The sequence below is a fragment of the Macaca nemestrina genome, chromosome 2, assembly GCF_043159975.1.
Source record: "Macaca nemestrina isolate mMacNem1 chromosome 2, mMacNem.hap1, whole genome shotgun sequence".
In the NCBI taxonomy this organism is placed as follows: domain Eukaryota; kingdom Metazoa; phylum Chordata; class Mammalia; order Primates; family Cercopithecidae; genus Macaca; species Macaca nemestrina.
Window position 1 is genome coordinate 4,675,603 of NC_092126.1, and position 18,212 is coordinate 4,693,814.

Below are 18,212 nucleotides of genomic sequence, written 5' to 3' on the forward strand. Positions count from 1 at the left end.
ACATATATTAGCACTTGGAAATGACTTTTCTCAGTTCTAAGTGCCACTTGTAAACAGTCATGTTATCGATCTGTTTTGTGCAGTCATGATTTAGAGTCAAAGCTACTAATGCATGTTTGTTAAGCTAGAACTATAATATTATCTTTGTACTGTGACTACAGAATGTATATGCCATGATTTACTGTAGTTTTGCTACATATAAACCCTGCTTACTTATATGAGATTTAAGTTAAATAATTGTTTCACTTCAATTTAGCACATATGGCTTAGTTTGGTGGGGAATAGTAAGACTCAATTTATTGATAAATAAGTTCACCAATGTGCTGATGGTAACAATACCAGCACATACTTTTTCAAAAATTCTTTACAATGCCTAAGAAAGCTCTCCTTAGAAAAAAAGTGTTAATTTTTTAAAAACTGAAGAAAGTGGTCTAATCATTCACTGGCATACAAGCAAAGCAATAATGATAAGTCACTTACATGTCCATCAATTAACAATTCTGATTTTATATAAAATTTTATGTAAAAGTTAAACCTAGAGATAAACTAGATATTTCAGAAAAATAAACTGATTCACATGAAATAACATGTAAAGATTTTATGGGCATGGTATAAAACAAGCATTTGGAAACTACAACTTTTAAAATGTGTTAAATATAGGAAGAGATCTTCCATCCTCCAAGGACATTAGATTAGAAAGAAAAGGACGACAGCATACTTTACAGCTCCTTAAAACCTGGTACTGATGAACACACAATGCTAAGCAGTAAAGTTTTGAGAATAAACAAGATAAACTTAGAATACCTTAAGCTTTCTATGATGAATGCCTTTGTCATCTTTCTGCAATACTAATTTTCTCAATTCTTTGTTCTCCTTTTCTAATCGTTCCAAGATTCTCTGGTACTTTAACTGCAACAAAATAATAAGTGTAACTATATAAGAAAAAGATGGGTTATCAAATAGTATAAAGTCTAAATTAAAATCTTCCAAAATATGGAAGTCATAGCTCCTATTTAAAATGTATTACATTTTAAAAGCATCTATGAAAACATTGGGAATAAAATAAACAATGATTATTATCTCTTACAAAAAGTGGAAATAATTGTAATTTTCTATCATAATTAAGAATTTCATTTGGAAAATTCCTTGCTACTCACAATGAAAAAATTATTCTGAAATACTAAAAATGTAAGAATTTAAACAAGCAGTTCTTAAGTACATTCTAGAAGGGAATATTTCCTATTATACCAAAATTTTAAGTCTTCATATTACAGGGCCATTTGACAAAAATTCAAATTCTTCCCTTTCTTCGCATTATTTTATGTTTTAATTAAGATGCTATAAAATAATAATAGCTAGCAGTACCCAAGCATGCATTATGTGACAGACTCCTTAGTAAGTGTTGCAAACGCATTAACTCCCTTAACCTTCACAAAAACCCCATAAAGCAGGAATTACACAGACTAGGAATAAAGAGCAAGGAATATCTGACAGCCTGCCCAAGGTCATCTAGTAGAGAAGCAGGGTTGGGAATAGAGGTCTGTCAGAGGCTCAAACTCTTCTATGTTTTGTTGTATTTCCGTGTCCAGAGATAATATATTAATATTTAAAAGAATGATATAAGCTGAGCGCAGAGGCTCATGCCTGTAATCCCAGCACTTTGGGAGGCCGATGTGGGCAGATCACAAGGCCAAGAGATCGAGACCATCCTGGACAACATGGTGAAACCCTGTCTCTACAAAAAATACAAAAAGTAGCCGGGCGTCGTGGTGGGTGCCTGTAGTCCCAGCTACTCAGGGAGCTAAGGCAGGAGAATCGCTAACCCGGGAGGCAGAGGTTGTAGTGAGTCAAGACTGCACCACTGCATTCCAGCCTGGCAAAGACAAAAAAAGCTGGGAAGACAAATCAGAAAGGATCAAATTTATTTGAGAAGGAAAATGTGTAGTCAAGGAACTATTTGACACACACACACAAAATAATGATATAAAAACAGAATTTTAAAGAAGACTAATATGTCTAAACAGGTTTTTTTTTTTTTGTCAAGTAGTTGCTTGGCTACACATTTTCCTTCTCAAATAAACTTGATCCTTTCTAATTTGTCTTCCCAGCTTTTATTTCTTCTCAAAACATTAACAATACAGAGAAACCTATTAAAAATAACCCCTTCCTACAAACAGCAGAATGTTTATGTCCAACTTATAATATCATACCTTTTATAACAGAAAATATTCCTTACACTCTTTTTAGTTTATTGGAATCTTTCAAGAACAAAGTAAGTAACAGGAAATCATGGCTCTATCCTTACAGAAAGTCCAACTCAAGCCAAATTAAAAGAACACATACATAATTGAACACATACATAGTATGAGACAGAACTACTAGCTAGACTCTACTATAAACATATTTTTACATAAACTTATTCATTTATATTTAGTAATAGTATATATAACAAAATTGTGGTAGTACCTAAGGATTAGATCTGTGTTGTTTAATACGGCAACTACTAGCCACATGTAGTTATCAAGCACCTGAAATGTGGCTGGTCTGAAGTGAGATTGTGCTGTAAGTGTAAAACACCTCATTAATATTTTTTATACTGATCACATATTGAAATGATACTATCTGGGATAGACTAGGTTAAATATATTATTAAAACTAATTCCACGTTTCTTTTTTACCATTTTTTAATGTAAAAATTAAAAATTACACAGGTGGCTTGCATATTTCTATTGGACATCATCGATACAGGAAACCCAGTGAATTCTCCATAATACAGTCTATCCGTGCCTAGTGGCTGCCAATTACAGCTGCACAAACTGAAGGGTTTATATCAAGGGATATATAAGAGGGTAGAATTTCCACTGACTCATTTCTTTGTAAGCACAAAATCAATTTCGGGGTCTACATTTTCTGGGGATGGAAACATTCTGTGGTACAGAAGCCAATCTGTAGCCATCCTGAAGAGATGTGCTATTTGGCTGTCTCTCAAAGCTCTAGAACAATAATTCTCAAACTTTAGAATGCATCAGAATTACCTTGAGGGCTTTTAAAAACAGATTGCTGGGTTTCACTCCGAGTTTCTGATTCTTCAGTAGGTATGGGACGGGGTCAAGAATGTGCATTTCTAATGCGCTCCAGAGGCTGTGCTTTGTGACCAATGATTCTTACCCCTGGTTGCAGACTGGAATCACCTGGCTAGGAAGCCTTAAAAACATATATATAGTGCCACTCAGAGCACAGTTGAGTCTAGGGTATAGTGAGGTTTGAGAGGCAATAAATAGATACCAAAGAAATCTGTGACTCAACATATACTACAAATTGACTATCCCTAATTCAAAAATCTGAAATCCAAAATATGCTGGCCCCAAGCATTTCAGATAAGAGATACTCAACTTGTAGTTGTTCCACTTTTTCACAAAAAAGAGATCCAAGATAAACTCTTCTTCTTTTTTTTTATTTTTCTTCCAGACAGGGTCTTGCTCTGTTGGCCAGGGAGCAATCATGGCTCACAGTAACCTTGACCTCCTGGGGCTCAAGTGATCCTCCCGCCTTAGCCTCCCAGTTGCTAGGACTACAGGCACAAACCACACACCTGGCTAATTTTTAAAAATTTTTTTGTAGATATGGGGTTTCTCTGGGTTGCCCAAGCTGGTCTCAAACTCCTGGGCTCAAGCAATCCTCCTGCCTCAGTCTCCCAAAGTGCTGGGATTACAGGCATGAGCCACCATGCCCAGCTGACAGTAACTCTTTGAACTTTAAAAAATAAGTTAATTAATGCATGTCAGTGTTACCTACGTAGAAAAACTGATGATTGAGTGATAGGGTAATTTTTTTTTTTTTTTTTTAGACAGACTCTCGCTCTGTTGCCCAGGCTGGAGTGCAGTGCTGCCATCTGGGCTCACTGCAAGCTCCGCCTCCTGGGTTCACACCATTCTCCTGCCTCAGCCTCCCGAGTAGCTGGGACTAAAGGTGCCCACCACCATGCGTGGCTAATTTTCTGTATTTTTAGTAGAGACGGGGTTTCACCATGTTAGCCAGGATGGTCTCAATCTCCTGACCTCGTGATCCACCTGCCTCGGCCTCCCAAAGTGCTGGGATTACAGGCGTGAGCCACCGCGCTGGGCTGTGATAGGGTAATTTTGTACTAGAATGTTATCCACTCATTACACTGCACAAAATAGGTCCTTAAAATAATAATTTTATTACCAACTATAAGAAAATAGCTTTTCTAAGTAGTGCCAGAAAAAGAACTTTAGATAAGCATTGTCTGGTTTCAGACTTGTGAAGCAAAGTAAAAGCTTCCTGAGAGCTCACTAGAACGATGAGGTAGACTCAACTCAAATTTCTTTAACTGTATTAGCTTCTCAATGTAAAAATGCAAGCATGGTTTAAAAGGACAAGCCACCTTCTTCCTTTTGGGCAAAAGATTCACTCAAAATAGGTTTTTACATATAAATGAGTTAACTCCATACTTATCTAGTTCCATCTTTATTCCTTATTTCTCAATTAGCTTTTGCATCTATTGATAATAAGGTTCTATCATTAACATTCCAAATTTTGCTCTGTTGAAAAAATAAATGTCCAATCACCAAAGTTATATTCGAATATAATTTTTAAAAGTCCCTAGATTTTCTTAGTCATCACGATTACCTGAGTGTGCAGAAGTTCTTCTTGAAGTTGGTCAATTTTCTCTTTGTCTGACACCTAAATGTTTAAAATAATTTTAGTTGAATAGAATTAGGTTTATACAGAATGTGCAACAAGTTAAATTTTTTTGATAAGTATTGAGAGTTAAAAAAACTGACTTCATATGCATATTTAATCAAAGTAATTTTAAATCAAGTGATTTAAGAAAGTAAAAATATCTGTATTTATCAATAAAAATAGTTCACCAAAATTTTATATTGAGAAACAAAAACCTTAAAAGGCAATCATTTTCCTGTTGCTATTCTAGTCATTTCTTATGAAAGACTAGTTAGAAAAACAAGAAATCAACACATATGGTTACTAAATTCTTCAGAAGCTGTTTTGTACTAAAGCATAGGGACTCAGATATTTGGGGAAATAAAGCACTGATATTCCTCCAGAAATGTGTTTTGAAAAGTCAAATACATGTTACTGTTGACAGCTATTTAAAAAGTTCATTGGTCACAGTGTATCTTATAAGGAAATATTTTTGTATTGTATCCATTTCTGTACCATAAGTAGCGAATTATGTAATAAATGCAAAGAACAAGTTGCGCATTTTCAGAGATTTAAGTGGAGCCAAATGCTTGCTTTTAAATTCAGTTTCAAGGAAAGCTCTGCTAACTCACAATACAGAGAATGCATCCATAGCAATGAAGCCAAGTAAAGCAACTAAAATTAATTTGAATATAAAACAAAAATAAAACCCACAGGTATTGTGTAAACTACTTCAAATTGTTATTAATGCTAGTAATTCTAAAATAAAATATTAAAAAACAAACAATTTTATTATATAACAGGTTTTAAAGTCACAATACAATTATAAATACAAAATATAATAATCAAATATAATAAAAATGATGTAATTTATGACAAATTCACATAACTGTGCTTTGACTTCTTGGTAAGAGGCAGAAGTTGTCATCCCCAGCCTTTAAAAATAATTGTCTAACTTCTGAAAATCAAAACTTGTAAATATGAACTTATTTCACAGGAGAAAATAGTTAAATTCATATTCTTCTTCATTTAAATCCTTGTTGATCTTCATTCATTGGTTATTTGAGCAATCACAACACAACATGGCAGCAAATATACATGAAAAAGTTTTAAATGATTTGCTCATTCAGGTAGACATTAATAACTCTTGTCCACAATATGAAGAGTTAAGATTTTAATTTCTATTTCTAAATACTTTCTCATAATTTCCTCAATTTTTTATTTCAACAATATAGATGACAACCCTTGCACATTTTTTTTTTCCCTTAAAAGTCTATGCCTAAATAGCTCCAAAAATGATTTGGTAATTAGAAAAAAGATAATGCAAACTTCAATTGCTTTCCCATTCCTGTACAGCAAGCACAGACCTGCTGATAGAAGCTTTTTTTCATTTTGACTGTGTGTGTTTATGTAGGATGGACAAGAATTATTAACAGTCTCCTAAACTGTGAGGAGACAAGCAAGTTGGAGAGGAGTCCACAAACTAAAGAACAGAATCTTGAAAGCCAATGAAGAAATAAATAATTCCACATTATGATCATTTGGCATGCCATCACACTGTAACAGTGTGGTCATAAAAAATTGTTACGCGGATTTAATTTCCAATTCATTTTAAAAGGTACTTTGATTTACTCTGTTCCATTAAATATTTATCCAACTGTAGCTAAATTAGTATGAAATGTATAAACTGTATTAGTATAAATTGTTTTAGTTTTAAATGTAAATACTGACTTCAGGCAATATATCCTAAATTATTATAGAAAATCCAACATTACTTGACATCTGGGGCAATATCTTAAAAACTAATACAATTAAACAAAAAAGTTAGGATGTTTAGTATAAGCCAAGGGCTATAAAAAGTTAATTTAATTTGGCAAAATAAAAAGGTTATATAAAAAATTTAAATGACACAAGGTTAGCAGAATATTAAAAATATAATTTCTATGCTAGATTAGTAGTATTTAATGATCACAACTGTTAAGATGTTTATAAATTTAAATTTTAGGAGTATTTAAATGTATCATTTGCCTTTCTGGTACAATGAATAACTCACACATGGTTTACCAGCATGTTTCCTCTCTGCTTAGTTTAATGGAACATCACAATTAATCACAATGTTATATTAAAAGACAGCTGGCCGGGCACGGTGGCTCACGCCTAATCCCAGTACTTTGGGAGGCCGAGGCAGGCCAGTCACCTGAGGTTGGGAGTTCGAGATCAGTCTGACCAACATGAAGAAACCCCCGTCTCTACTAAAAATACAAAATTAGCCCAATGTGGTGGCGCATGCCTGTAATCCCAGCTACTTGGAAGGCTGAGGCAGGAGAATCGCTTGAACCCGGGAGGCAGAGGTCGCAGTGAGCTGAGATTGTGCCACTGCACTCCAGCCTGAGCAACAAGAGCAAAACTCTGTCTCAAAAAAAATAAAGTAAAATAAAAGACAACTGGTGGTAAAGTAAAAAATCAGACCTAATATTTCCTAGGAAACAAGATAAAAACATTTAGATTTATAAAACAAACATTTAAGATTGATGAGATGATAATTTTTATATATTTTCTTAAGAGAATAACACAAGCTATTTTCAATCTGTCACTCTAGGTCTTAACTAGCAAATGGGGTATATTTTATTTTGATGTGATTTATGGATAAAATTCATTGACTTACAACAAGAGCAAGTTCATGTCCTGATGTTCAATATATTGTTTGCATCATGAAATAAATTTAAAACTCACCCTGACAGAAATGGGTATCAATGGTCTTGAAACCAGAGCTTTTCTACAATTCCAGGGCTATGAAACTGATGGAGAAAGAGCGGAATCCTCCGCAGAAACAAGCTAAAGCTGAAAGAGAAAAACCTTTACTAGCTCCTCACAAAACCAAGCCTAATTTAAAAATTTCAAGTATTTCTTCCTATTAAGCCATTGAGGCCACTCTGAAATTCTGAAATACATATATAAAAAGGTCATTGTAAAAATTTCTATGTATGTGAACATATCCATAGGAGGCAAAACTACCAATGGTAGTTGTAATCTTCTGTCTCTGCTTGAGTTCTTTTTTATCTTTTGCTCAGAAGATATAGGGAAAATTTCTTAGTTGCTACTAATAAGATACCCAAAATGATGATCTACTTAGACTTTCAAGAAGATAAGGGAGAAAAAACAATTAAAAAACAACAAAAAGTACTGTGGTTTTGTGCATCAAGTAAACCTCACATGCCTGGAATGATAAAAATCTCGTGAATCAGGATTTTGATCATTATGGCAGTGAAGAACTGAAAAGTCATCTCTGTAGTAACTACGGGGGAAAGGAGTGGAGGATACTGTAAGGTAACAGTCTTTCGGAGAGTAAGAGGGATAATTTCACTATAAAAGAGCATAAATTATTTTTAAAGTCGCATTTTCTTCCCCTCAAGGTAACTACAATGTGGGCAGGAACAGGCCCTGTTTGCTGCTCTACTCAGGGTAAAACGTCTTGCCAGTGTCTAATTTACAAATGGGGAAAGGGAGGTATAAAAGGGTTAAACAGATAACCCAATACATATTAGAAAGACGAATAACATCTCTAAGCCCAAATAAAGGCTAGTAAAGGAGGCTTAAAATGAACATTAGCTTCCAGCAATGAGAAAATGAATCAGTATTCATTACAGATATCTCTTGATTTGTCAGATTCAAAAGCTCATCATTAATCTTAAGTCATATCTCAGAATGTTAAATAGCAGGCCTATGGGACACATTTCAAGTTGTCTTATGAAAAAAACTTAAGAACAACATGTAACTACAGCTACATTCTTATTTCTAAGTAACATATAAGAACATACTCGCTCTTCTCCCTTCTTTCTGTAACGAAACTAAAGTATGGGTGGCTCAGCCTAACCATCCAATTTGTCAAGCTATTTAAATGATATATTCACAGTATACAGAACAGGGATTGTTAAAGTACCGTTCAAAATAAGTCCTCCTTGGCTTAACACAGCTACTTTAATTTAACCAGGTAGGAAACCCACTTCTTTTCTTTTTCTACTTATGTTTTTGCTCACCAAAGCTAAATATGTATAGGAATTGATTCCACAGCCATGGAATTGAGAAAAGCCAGGAAGTGACGCTGAAAAAATAAATGAAACTATGGTGAGTACTCTGAAGTCCTAACCACCACCAAATGAGGTAAGGTTAGCCAGCAAAATTACTGTACTAAATCATTATCTATAATATTGGTTGATTTAAATAGCAGAATGTACAAGAATTATATGACTGAATCTTTGTTCCTGACTAGGGTTTGTATATAACTTCAAAACTTTTCTGATCTAATAAGATGTAACATAATTAGCTGATTTCAAGATCTCAGAGTATAATTTTAAACTCATTACATTTATTTCACTTTGACCTAAAAGTCTCTTCCAAACATGAACTTTGGGATCTACATGGTGGGATTACCTAACCATCAAAATAATATTTTTATGGACCTGCTGATTGCACCAAAAGCCACATACTGGTATAGACTTACGTTTTTATTAGAACTTGTTCTTTAGCAACCAGGATGATATCAAATTTCCAGTGTTCAAACCTTCAGTAGTCCAAGGTGAAAATTTATTTGTGCTGACTTTGATTAACGTGAAAAATGTACGTAATGAGTTTGTCAAAGTGTATAAGAACTACGTGCTTTTGCCTAAAAGTTAAGTCAAAATAACTTTCTTCTATAAGAACATGAATGTTTCCTATCCATACACTTTAGCTAAAACAAATAAATAAATGTTATTCTTTAGTGTAAACTGGTCATCTACAACAATCCTTTTCACTTTGGAAATAAAAACTTGGGGAGCAAGTAGGTAGGTAAGATGCCTACAAACTTAGGGTGACTCAATAACTGGACCACATAAACAGCAATTCCTAATTTTATTCTAAATATAAATACAGGAACCCTACAGATAACCTAATTTTCAGAAACTAAAACAACTCTGCTTGAATTTGTTACTTTTGGCTTTTCCTATACTACCCACTCGAGAGAAGTTCCATATTTATGATATATCTTTTGTATGTTTACTTTGTCAAATCAATTTCTTGTATTTGGAGTCCATGAATGGATTAAGGCGACATGATCTTGGCAGAAATGGCTGATTAGTGTGAATGTATCGGTAGCCCCCTTAAACCATCCATCACCTTGCGCTTCTGTTGGGCATAGCTCGTGCTATATTGGCCAGCGGCTCTGCGCGCTTCCTCTTCATGCTCTTGAATTTGTTGTTGTAAGAGAATGAGCTCACCAAGCAGACCCTGCCATGAGTTCACAATGAGGAGAAGAGGAAATCGGGGAGGAGAACAATGTTAAACCAAAGGGCGCAACAAAGGAACAGATGTAAGATAGGGAGGGATGGTTAACTTAAAACAGAAATGGAAACTCATTTAGAGCTGTCATACCCTTGGGCTCTGTACTGCATTTCCATTTTCCTCCTCAGTAAATTAGATGTCTCAGAAAAATAAAACAGCCCAGTTTAAAAAGTGAAAAGGAAAGTGCAATAATAAGTGCTAAATGAAATGAGCCAGATATACACCAAATATGGACAAAAATACAGATTTTTTTTTTTTTTTTAACAGTGTTGATCTTACTGGTCAAAATTTTCTAATTCTCAACCATGATTCTCTCAGGATTGATTGAAGATCATACTAGCTTACTTAATTATTAAATTATTATTCTTATGTAAATATTTTTTTCTTGATATTTCACTGATTCAAGTAAAGGTCCCTAGAAACAGGTTTCCAGCATTAAGTTAATCAAGGTTTTACATTAAGTCATATATTCCATGTGCCTCTGCATACCTTTGATTAAAATTTAGGGTTCTTTATTTAAATTAAAAGATAATATTTCAGGTTCTGTTTTGATTTCATATATAACATCAAATAACTAGTCTGACCGAATTTTTACTTTTTTATGAGCTGTTCTGATGACATTAAATAGAAACAGCCTCTGAGAATACAGGCAAGCATATACAAATTACTAAACAAAAGTGCTATAAAAGAACACAATTAAGATATGGAGACAATATAGTTATTATGAACATTTGAAATGAAAACAAAACAGAGTTTGGACCTAAGCACAAAAAATCACCCTTTCTATTTCTGAAATTCATTCCACTTCATAATTATAAAATAGTATATTGACACAATTTTTAATACAGCATATTCACATGTGGCATACTAAAACACACGTCATTTCCTACATAGCTTAATTGTTGGCCTATTAGATAACTGACCTCAAAAAATGTGGAGGAAAGACAACCAAGATTTGACAATGTTACAAGCCTAATGTTTTCTTAATTAGAAATCCTAAAAAAAGTAAAGTTCTAATGAATGAGGTAACCATTTGTTTAAGAACAGCGTTCTGGGAAAACAATCGACTCAATTTTTACCCAAGTTACAAAAATAAAAAGAGGAAAATGGGTATTTATTAAGATATTCTAAAGTAGGACTTCTAAATAGTTTCAGAGTTAAAAAAAAAAATGACTGCCCAAAATATTTAATTTTATATAATTAGAAAGTGTCTTAAAATCTGGATATAATTTGGAGAATTTTTATTGTTTGTTAGTTTTGATACATTAGGCTGTGATCATTGCCAATATTAGACAATAAATGAAACTGGTTGATTTACTATAAATCAAAGGATAAAACTAGTTGATTTCTTCCACATGACAATTGAAATTCAGTATCTGTTTCCAGATACAAAAGTATAAAATATAGTTATACAAAGACATGTCTTTAAATAAATGAGTTTTATGATCATTAACAAATCTATCAAAGAAAGACAATGCTACCTACTACCCTCATCATTCTCATAATTTTTACCTTAAAAAAATTGCTTTATCAAGCAGAAAGAAGAGTAACCTGATTTATTTTCATTCATTTGGTCATTTATCATAATCCTTTATTCAAATCATCCAAGTGTTCAAATTTCTCAAACAACTCCCTTTAAAGAAGGCTTCCTATGTTGGTTTATACAGTAGTGTACCTGCTGTACTTACATACCACTAGTATTTTCATTTATAAAATCCCAAAGCAGTGAGAAAATATTCCACATTTCTTTCTTTTTAAACACTAGTCAAGTGCAATAGTGAGAAGGAGGCAAAGAGTAGAACAAAGAGTTCAATCTGTAACTGACTGTGATTAATCGAGATAACTCACTCCCTTTGGATCAGCCACATTCCACATTTCCTACTCATGTCTATGAGGCACACAGTGCTTTTTTATGTATAGCTTAAAAATTCCTCTCGAATTCACTGCTTATGTATATACACAACAGCATGGTAAATACTCCAATCATCTATTAGATTTCAAGAAAATGCTCTAGGGACATGTCACTTTCCTTCCACGCCTGTTACTGAAGCACTATTATGTAAAGATACTTGAAATTAACTGAAATTGACCTTCTGAAAAAGTAGGAAGAAAACAAGAATTAGACATAGAAAAGCTATTTACATGATACTACAATTATACCAAGGTTACCCGTCTTTGATTTTGTGCGCCAGTCTTACCCTAAATACCAAGTGATGGCCACACAGCCTCTAAGCTAAGGCCACGTGGAACAGGAAGAGGAAGAAATCTATGCACCTACTGTGCAAGATACACTCCTCAGATGTAGAAACCACATTTTTCAATACATGTTTTCCCAAGCTTAGCAATTTTTCTTTCAAGAAATGGCACAAAAATACTTTTTAAAATAATATATATCATATATAAAATACAGTAGTATTTATAAATAACAATAAATAATCATTAACAATCAAAGATGATGTAGTCTCTTAATGTCTCCTGACTCCTGGCTGTTGTCAGTTTGACACTGCAGATCTCAATCTCTCATCTCTTTTTTTAATCTCCATCTCTGAGTCAGCTTCCTTATCTCAGTCTCATTTCACATCTCAGTCTCATTTCACGTACAATGTTCTGTTTTTTTTTTAGTTATAACATCAGATCAAGAAAATCAGTAATAACTCTAGAAACCAAATATCAAATGAAAATACTGTGCTAACCTAAAAGTTAATGAGTTTGGTAGAGAAGATTTTAAGTAATCTTGAAATACTATACTATGGTCTGAATTTTTGTCCCCCACAATTTCATATGTTGAAACCTAACCTCACAAATGTGATAGTATTGAGAGGTGGGGCATTTGGGAGGTGATGAGGTCATGAGGTTTCTGGAGTTACTGGCCTTACAAAAAAAGGCCAGAGCTGCCTAGCCCCTTTTGCTATGTGAGGATATAGGGAGAAAGCATCATCTATGAAGCCGAGGGTCCTCAGAAGACATCAAATCTGCCAGGGCCTTGAACTTGGATTTCCAGTTACTACATTATTTGTTGCATAGGAAATCCCAGAAAAGCAAATCCTATTTAAGCCACACTGCTTAATTACAATTCAGAATATCAAGTACATGAACTACTTTTACAGCCTTGTTCTCCTCAATGGTTGCCAAATATGAAGGCCAGGGAGAATCTGCAGGTAATCAGAGCAAAAAATTGAGGGGACCAAAATTTTGTTGGCATCAGCCAGATTTATTTACTTTAATCAGCCTCTACCGAGTTAAACCAATCAACTGGTTTTACTAAGATGCAACACTATCCCAGGTGCTCTGAGAAAAAGATTTAGTAACAGAAATGGCCGACTAAATGGTAAGAATGTAAGCAAAAGTAAATAGTGTTTCATATGGCAAGTGTTTTAAACACTGAGAAGAGTATAATTAATGGAGCTATGAAGGTTATGGAAGGATTCATAAAGTGACAATTGAGCTGTGCTACAAGGATGAGTGAAAACTAAACATGCAGGAAAAAAGAAAAGAGACACTTCATCTGGGGAGGTACAACATAAACCATAAAATTAAGAATCGGAGGGCCGGGTGGCTCACGCCTGTAATCCCAACACTTTGGGAGGCCGAGGTGGGCGGATCATGAGGTCAAGAGATCAAGACCATCCTGGCCAACCTGGTGAAACCCTGTCTCTACTAAAAATATAAAAATTAGCCAGGTGTGGTGGCGAGAGCCTGTGATCCCAGCTACTCGGCAGGCTGAGGCAGGAGAATCACTTGAACCTGGGAGGCGGAGGTTGCAGTGAGCCGAGATCGCACCACTGCACTCCAACCTGGGCAACAGAGCGAGACTCTGTCTCAAAAAAAAAAAAATAAAATGAGAGTAATATGTTGCAAGAAAGAACATTAATGTATTATCATTTAATAATTATACTTAAAACAATACTACTACTTTTCATGATTTGGGCCATGAAAAAGTCCTTCAAATATTTTCTACAAATTATAAATGTGCTTGTTGCCTTCCGAATGGCCTTACTTCTGTGAGATGCTTATAACCAATCAGAAACATAGAACAAAAGCACAGAAAATAAAATGTCACATTTTGCAAATCAATTTCACTGGAACACAATAATCTTACAGAATCTAAAAAAGGGAATGAACTAAGTGGTCTTGTCACCTGTATATATGATGACTGATATACAGAAATCTGCTGACTCCCAAATTGAATTAGTCCACCAATTCTCTAAAATAGGCAGCACTTCAATTTGTCTTCAGGTAGTTCTGAAGGTCTCCAAGTCTCAATAATATTCAATGCACATCAAGGGCTATGTCTCTTTTCCTCCAGCGGACATACGTTTTCAAATTTTTGATTAACAAGAAGCATTTATTAAGAGGTGGTTTTAACGTATGTCAGTCATACCTCAAGATAGTAGGGCGAGGTTAAAAATGGTTGGTTTTACTATTTGTTTAAATGTTTCATTAATCAAATCACATCAGAACTTCTGATTAACATGACATAAATAATTCATTAGTGTCCACAAACTGAATGGATATAAATCCAGGCCAAACCAAAGAAACTTGATAATTCATTAGCCTGTGCAGCAGCATTATGTGGAAATCTGTGTTTTCTGTAGACTTTTTGAAGACCGGTATTATAACTTTCCAGGACACCTAAAACTCCAGTAGTAACCCCAGGCTGGGAATCACAGGTTATCGGTTCATCATGTTGTTTACTTGGTCTGACTGAAGTCAAACTATTTGTGCTCCCCTCAGCTCCCCGTCACTTCCACTTCAGTTGACTTTGAATGGTCCTAACTGTTCTGCTCTTTGCCAGCACTTCTCCAGATGTGTTTTCCTACTAGAAAGGACAATTCTTTTCTTCAGTTCTAGTTGTAGAAATGTTTTTCAATTATTATTACTTTCTTAAAAAGCTGATTCACATATACTTTTACATTTCTAGAAGTCTAGCCAGAAACTTTGTTACAAACCTGACAACCATTAAACTAATACTTGACTGCTTCAAACTCTAAATAGTATTTTAAATCTGGGGCTTTCAGACCTCAGACTGAACCAGTTAAAAAAGTATTCAGCTAAAGCCTGGCCACCCTACCACCTCTGATTATTGCCCACATTTTCAAACTTGATGTCAGAGTGATTTCAAAAAGGGTACTGCTAAGCTAAGGTCTCTCTTTGCATGCTTACATTCAACCATTAATTTGCACACAAGTCTCAAAATCAGTCAGTTTATCTGCATCTTAGCTGAGTGACTCATCATTCTCAAGCATCACAAGTAACAGCCAAACTTTGCAAACACGATGCTGCATATTATTAACAATAGAATTTGAAACCATCAGTTAGGACTTGAGATACATTTTTGGATAGTAAATTTTTATAGTAGCATTTGCTATAATTTGACTTAACCAGTAATGAAAGTAGCTTAATTACAACTCTAGATTCAGTAGGTATAACAAATAGTTGAAAAAAAAAAAATTGATAAGTCTTTAATGGGCAAAATAAGCACCACAAATTGAGAAAAAGTCAAAAGGAAATAGTTTACAAGGACATTTATTGTCAAACAAGCAAATTAAAACAAGCAAAGAGTAAATTAGAACATAATGTAATAAATTTAATTCCATGTCTATTGTATAAAATAAAATCTGTAAATATAATTAAATTTCCAAAAATAATTATCTGGCTTCTTTTCTATTGCAGAGCTTCTGTTCAATTACTGATTACTCATTTACAATTTTAGTAGGGTTTTAAGAGAATTATCTGAGTCAGGCCCTTAAACAGGTTTTTCATTCACCAAAGTGATCCTAGGCCATATCAGAGAGAAAACTGACATACAGACCTCGCCATTACCAATTTGGCAAACAGAAATCTTGTCACTCAAAGAACCATACTACCATACCTGTAACAAAGGCTCCTTCTCCCCATTAGATTGGATCTTCTCTCCACATTAAATTTAATTGCCTTAAGGGCTAAGGCCTTCACTCAAAATAAGCCACAAATATTAAGCTAATTTCTACTTATTTTTTTTTTCCTCAGTAGCAAGAACAATCAAAGAGTGTCCTTTGGTTAAAATAATGTCAATGCAAGAGTGTCAAAAAAGATCAAATCAAAAGACAAATACACGTACATACATTTTGACAGACATTTTTCTCCAAAAGATAAAATTAAAAGGCAAAAGAAAAACATCTTTTGAAATATAATTAAAATTTGGAATATAATGTAAAAAGTTCAAAGTTGAAGAACAAGGAAAAAGATGAAAATCTATTTATAGAAATTATTTCTTCCTCCTGCTTCCAAAATAAACATAAAATTATTTCCTCGATGTATTAAAACTACAATAACCTCCAATATAAAAATTACACGTTCCATATTTAATGTTAAAACATTGATACAATATTTTTTCTATAAATCTATTTATCTAGGTATTATGTAGAAAAAAACTTTCAAGGAATCAGTTATTTTACCAATTCCAAAAGAATGAAAAAAGTGAAGACTCAGAAAACATCAGGTAAATACATGAGCATTATAAATACAGAGCAAAGTATGCTATTCTGCCTCAGCAATTCTCCTATAACTTTCATATGGATTTTGTTAATGAATATGTATTGAAAATAACACACCGTAAATAACCCCATACATAACTTTGTTAACTATCAATATTGGGGAATTGATTTATTTCCTAATTACCCACTTCCTATTCCCTTTATAGTTTCCCCAAAGTGAAATCTAGTCCCTATAAGATGTTCCATGAGCAAAAGGGTTCTGTTGGTAAGTAATTCGGGAAAACACTGTATGCTTTGACTCCTCGGAAATTCACAATGCGCATGAATGTATTACAGTCTGAGAAGTCCTAGGGAAAGAAAAGAAGCCTGCTTGCTTTGTCTAAAGCAGCCTTTCTCCCCCCACACACTTAACAACAAAACTCTTTCTTGGGTACAACCCTTGAAACTAATGTTTCACAGAACATACGTGAAGGAAATGGGCTTCTCAATTATATTTCTAGAACTGCCACGTAATATCTTGTACTTTGCACTAAGATTAGTAACAATACCTCTATTTGGATGCTTTTGAATTTGCTCCTCAGATGTTATCATTTAAAAATCTTCCAAAGAAGTAAAAACTTTAAAAAATCTTTCAAGACTACCTACGTGAACAATTCTCTTTTACACTTACCTTTCTAAAATGCTTGTCACTTTCAGATCCATGATCTGTTGCTCTAAATGCCGTTTCTCCTGGTGAACCTTAAAGATAAATACGCAACCCTTTACATTCTCCAGTGATGTCAACAGCCTAAGCTGAATTTCACATTACATTGAGTCAATGAAAAGGTGAATGGATTTTTACAGCAATTCAGGTTCAAAGAATCAAATCACCTTTATTCTTATTTTAAGGAACATGACTGACAACCTGTGCAGAAAATAAAAAAATACTAACTATAGCAATCACAGCATATGTTTAACCTAACAATTAAAAATATATAACTGAAAATTACAATAAAAAATAAGACAATCTTTAGTAAGGATTATTTTACATGAGAGTACTTACAGTTCAGCCACATACCACTGGCAATACAGACCATGTATAGTAGGAAAACAATTTTTTTTTCTTTTTTTTTTTTTTTTTTGAGGCAGAGTCTCCCTCTGTCCCCCAGGCTGGAGTGCAGTGGCGCAATCTCTGCTCACTGCAATCTCCACCTCCCAGGTTCAAGCGATTCTCCTGCCTCAGCCTCCCGAGTAGCTAGGACTACAGGTGCATGCCACCATGCCCGGCTAATTTTTTGTATTTTTAGTAGAGATGAGGTTCCACCGTATTGGCCAGGATGGTGTCAATCTCCTGAGGTCATGGTCCGCCTGCCCTGGCCTCCCAAAATGCTGGGATTACAGGCATGAGCCACCGCGCCCGGCCGGAAAACAAATTTAAATGTCAACCATGACAGGGCAGATGAGACAAACTAAAATTACTTTTCATTTCAGTTATCAAAAACAATTAGATCTATTTCAAGAAAATATTTTTGCTAAGTAAATTTTCTTTTAACAGCTTTAATCTTATCATACACATACATATTTAAGAATTTTAGTTTTATCACAAAATAATTATTTTATTATTTCCACCTAAAGGATAAAGAGTTTGCCTAATATAGTTCTGGGGTTTTAAAATTCAGCATAAGCAGTATTATAAATTTGGTCTGCAATTTTATTTGCAACTAGTTTATTAGAAGCATTTAAAAGGCATGTTAA

General features: G+C 34.1%; 1 protein-coding gene across 4 annotated transcripts in view; it reads right to left on the reverse strand.

Annotated features, from left to right (window-relative positions):
* The window catches only part of LOC105470834 (OPA1 mitochondrial dynamin like GTPase), a 97,371-nt gene that overhangs the window by 59,585 nt on the left and 19,574 nt on the right, over positions 1–18,212 (reverse strand). For 2 of the 4 annotated variants that reach the window (XM_011723090.3, XM_011723091.2), the window contains 4 exons: positions 17,149–17,216; positions 9,838–9,948; positions 4,651–4,704; positions 805–909 (listed from right to left, as the gene is read on the reverse strand). In XM_011723090.3, the coding sequence (XP_011721392.1) occupies positions 805–909; positions 4,651–4,704; positions 9,838–9,948; positions 17,149–17,216 (338 nt within the window). The remainder of the gene's footprint in view (positions 1–804; positions 910–4,650; positions 4,705–9,837; positions 9,949–17,148; positions 17,217–18,212) is intronic. The other 2 variants (XM_011723092.3, XM_011723093.3) reach the window with 1 other exon arrangement.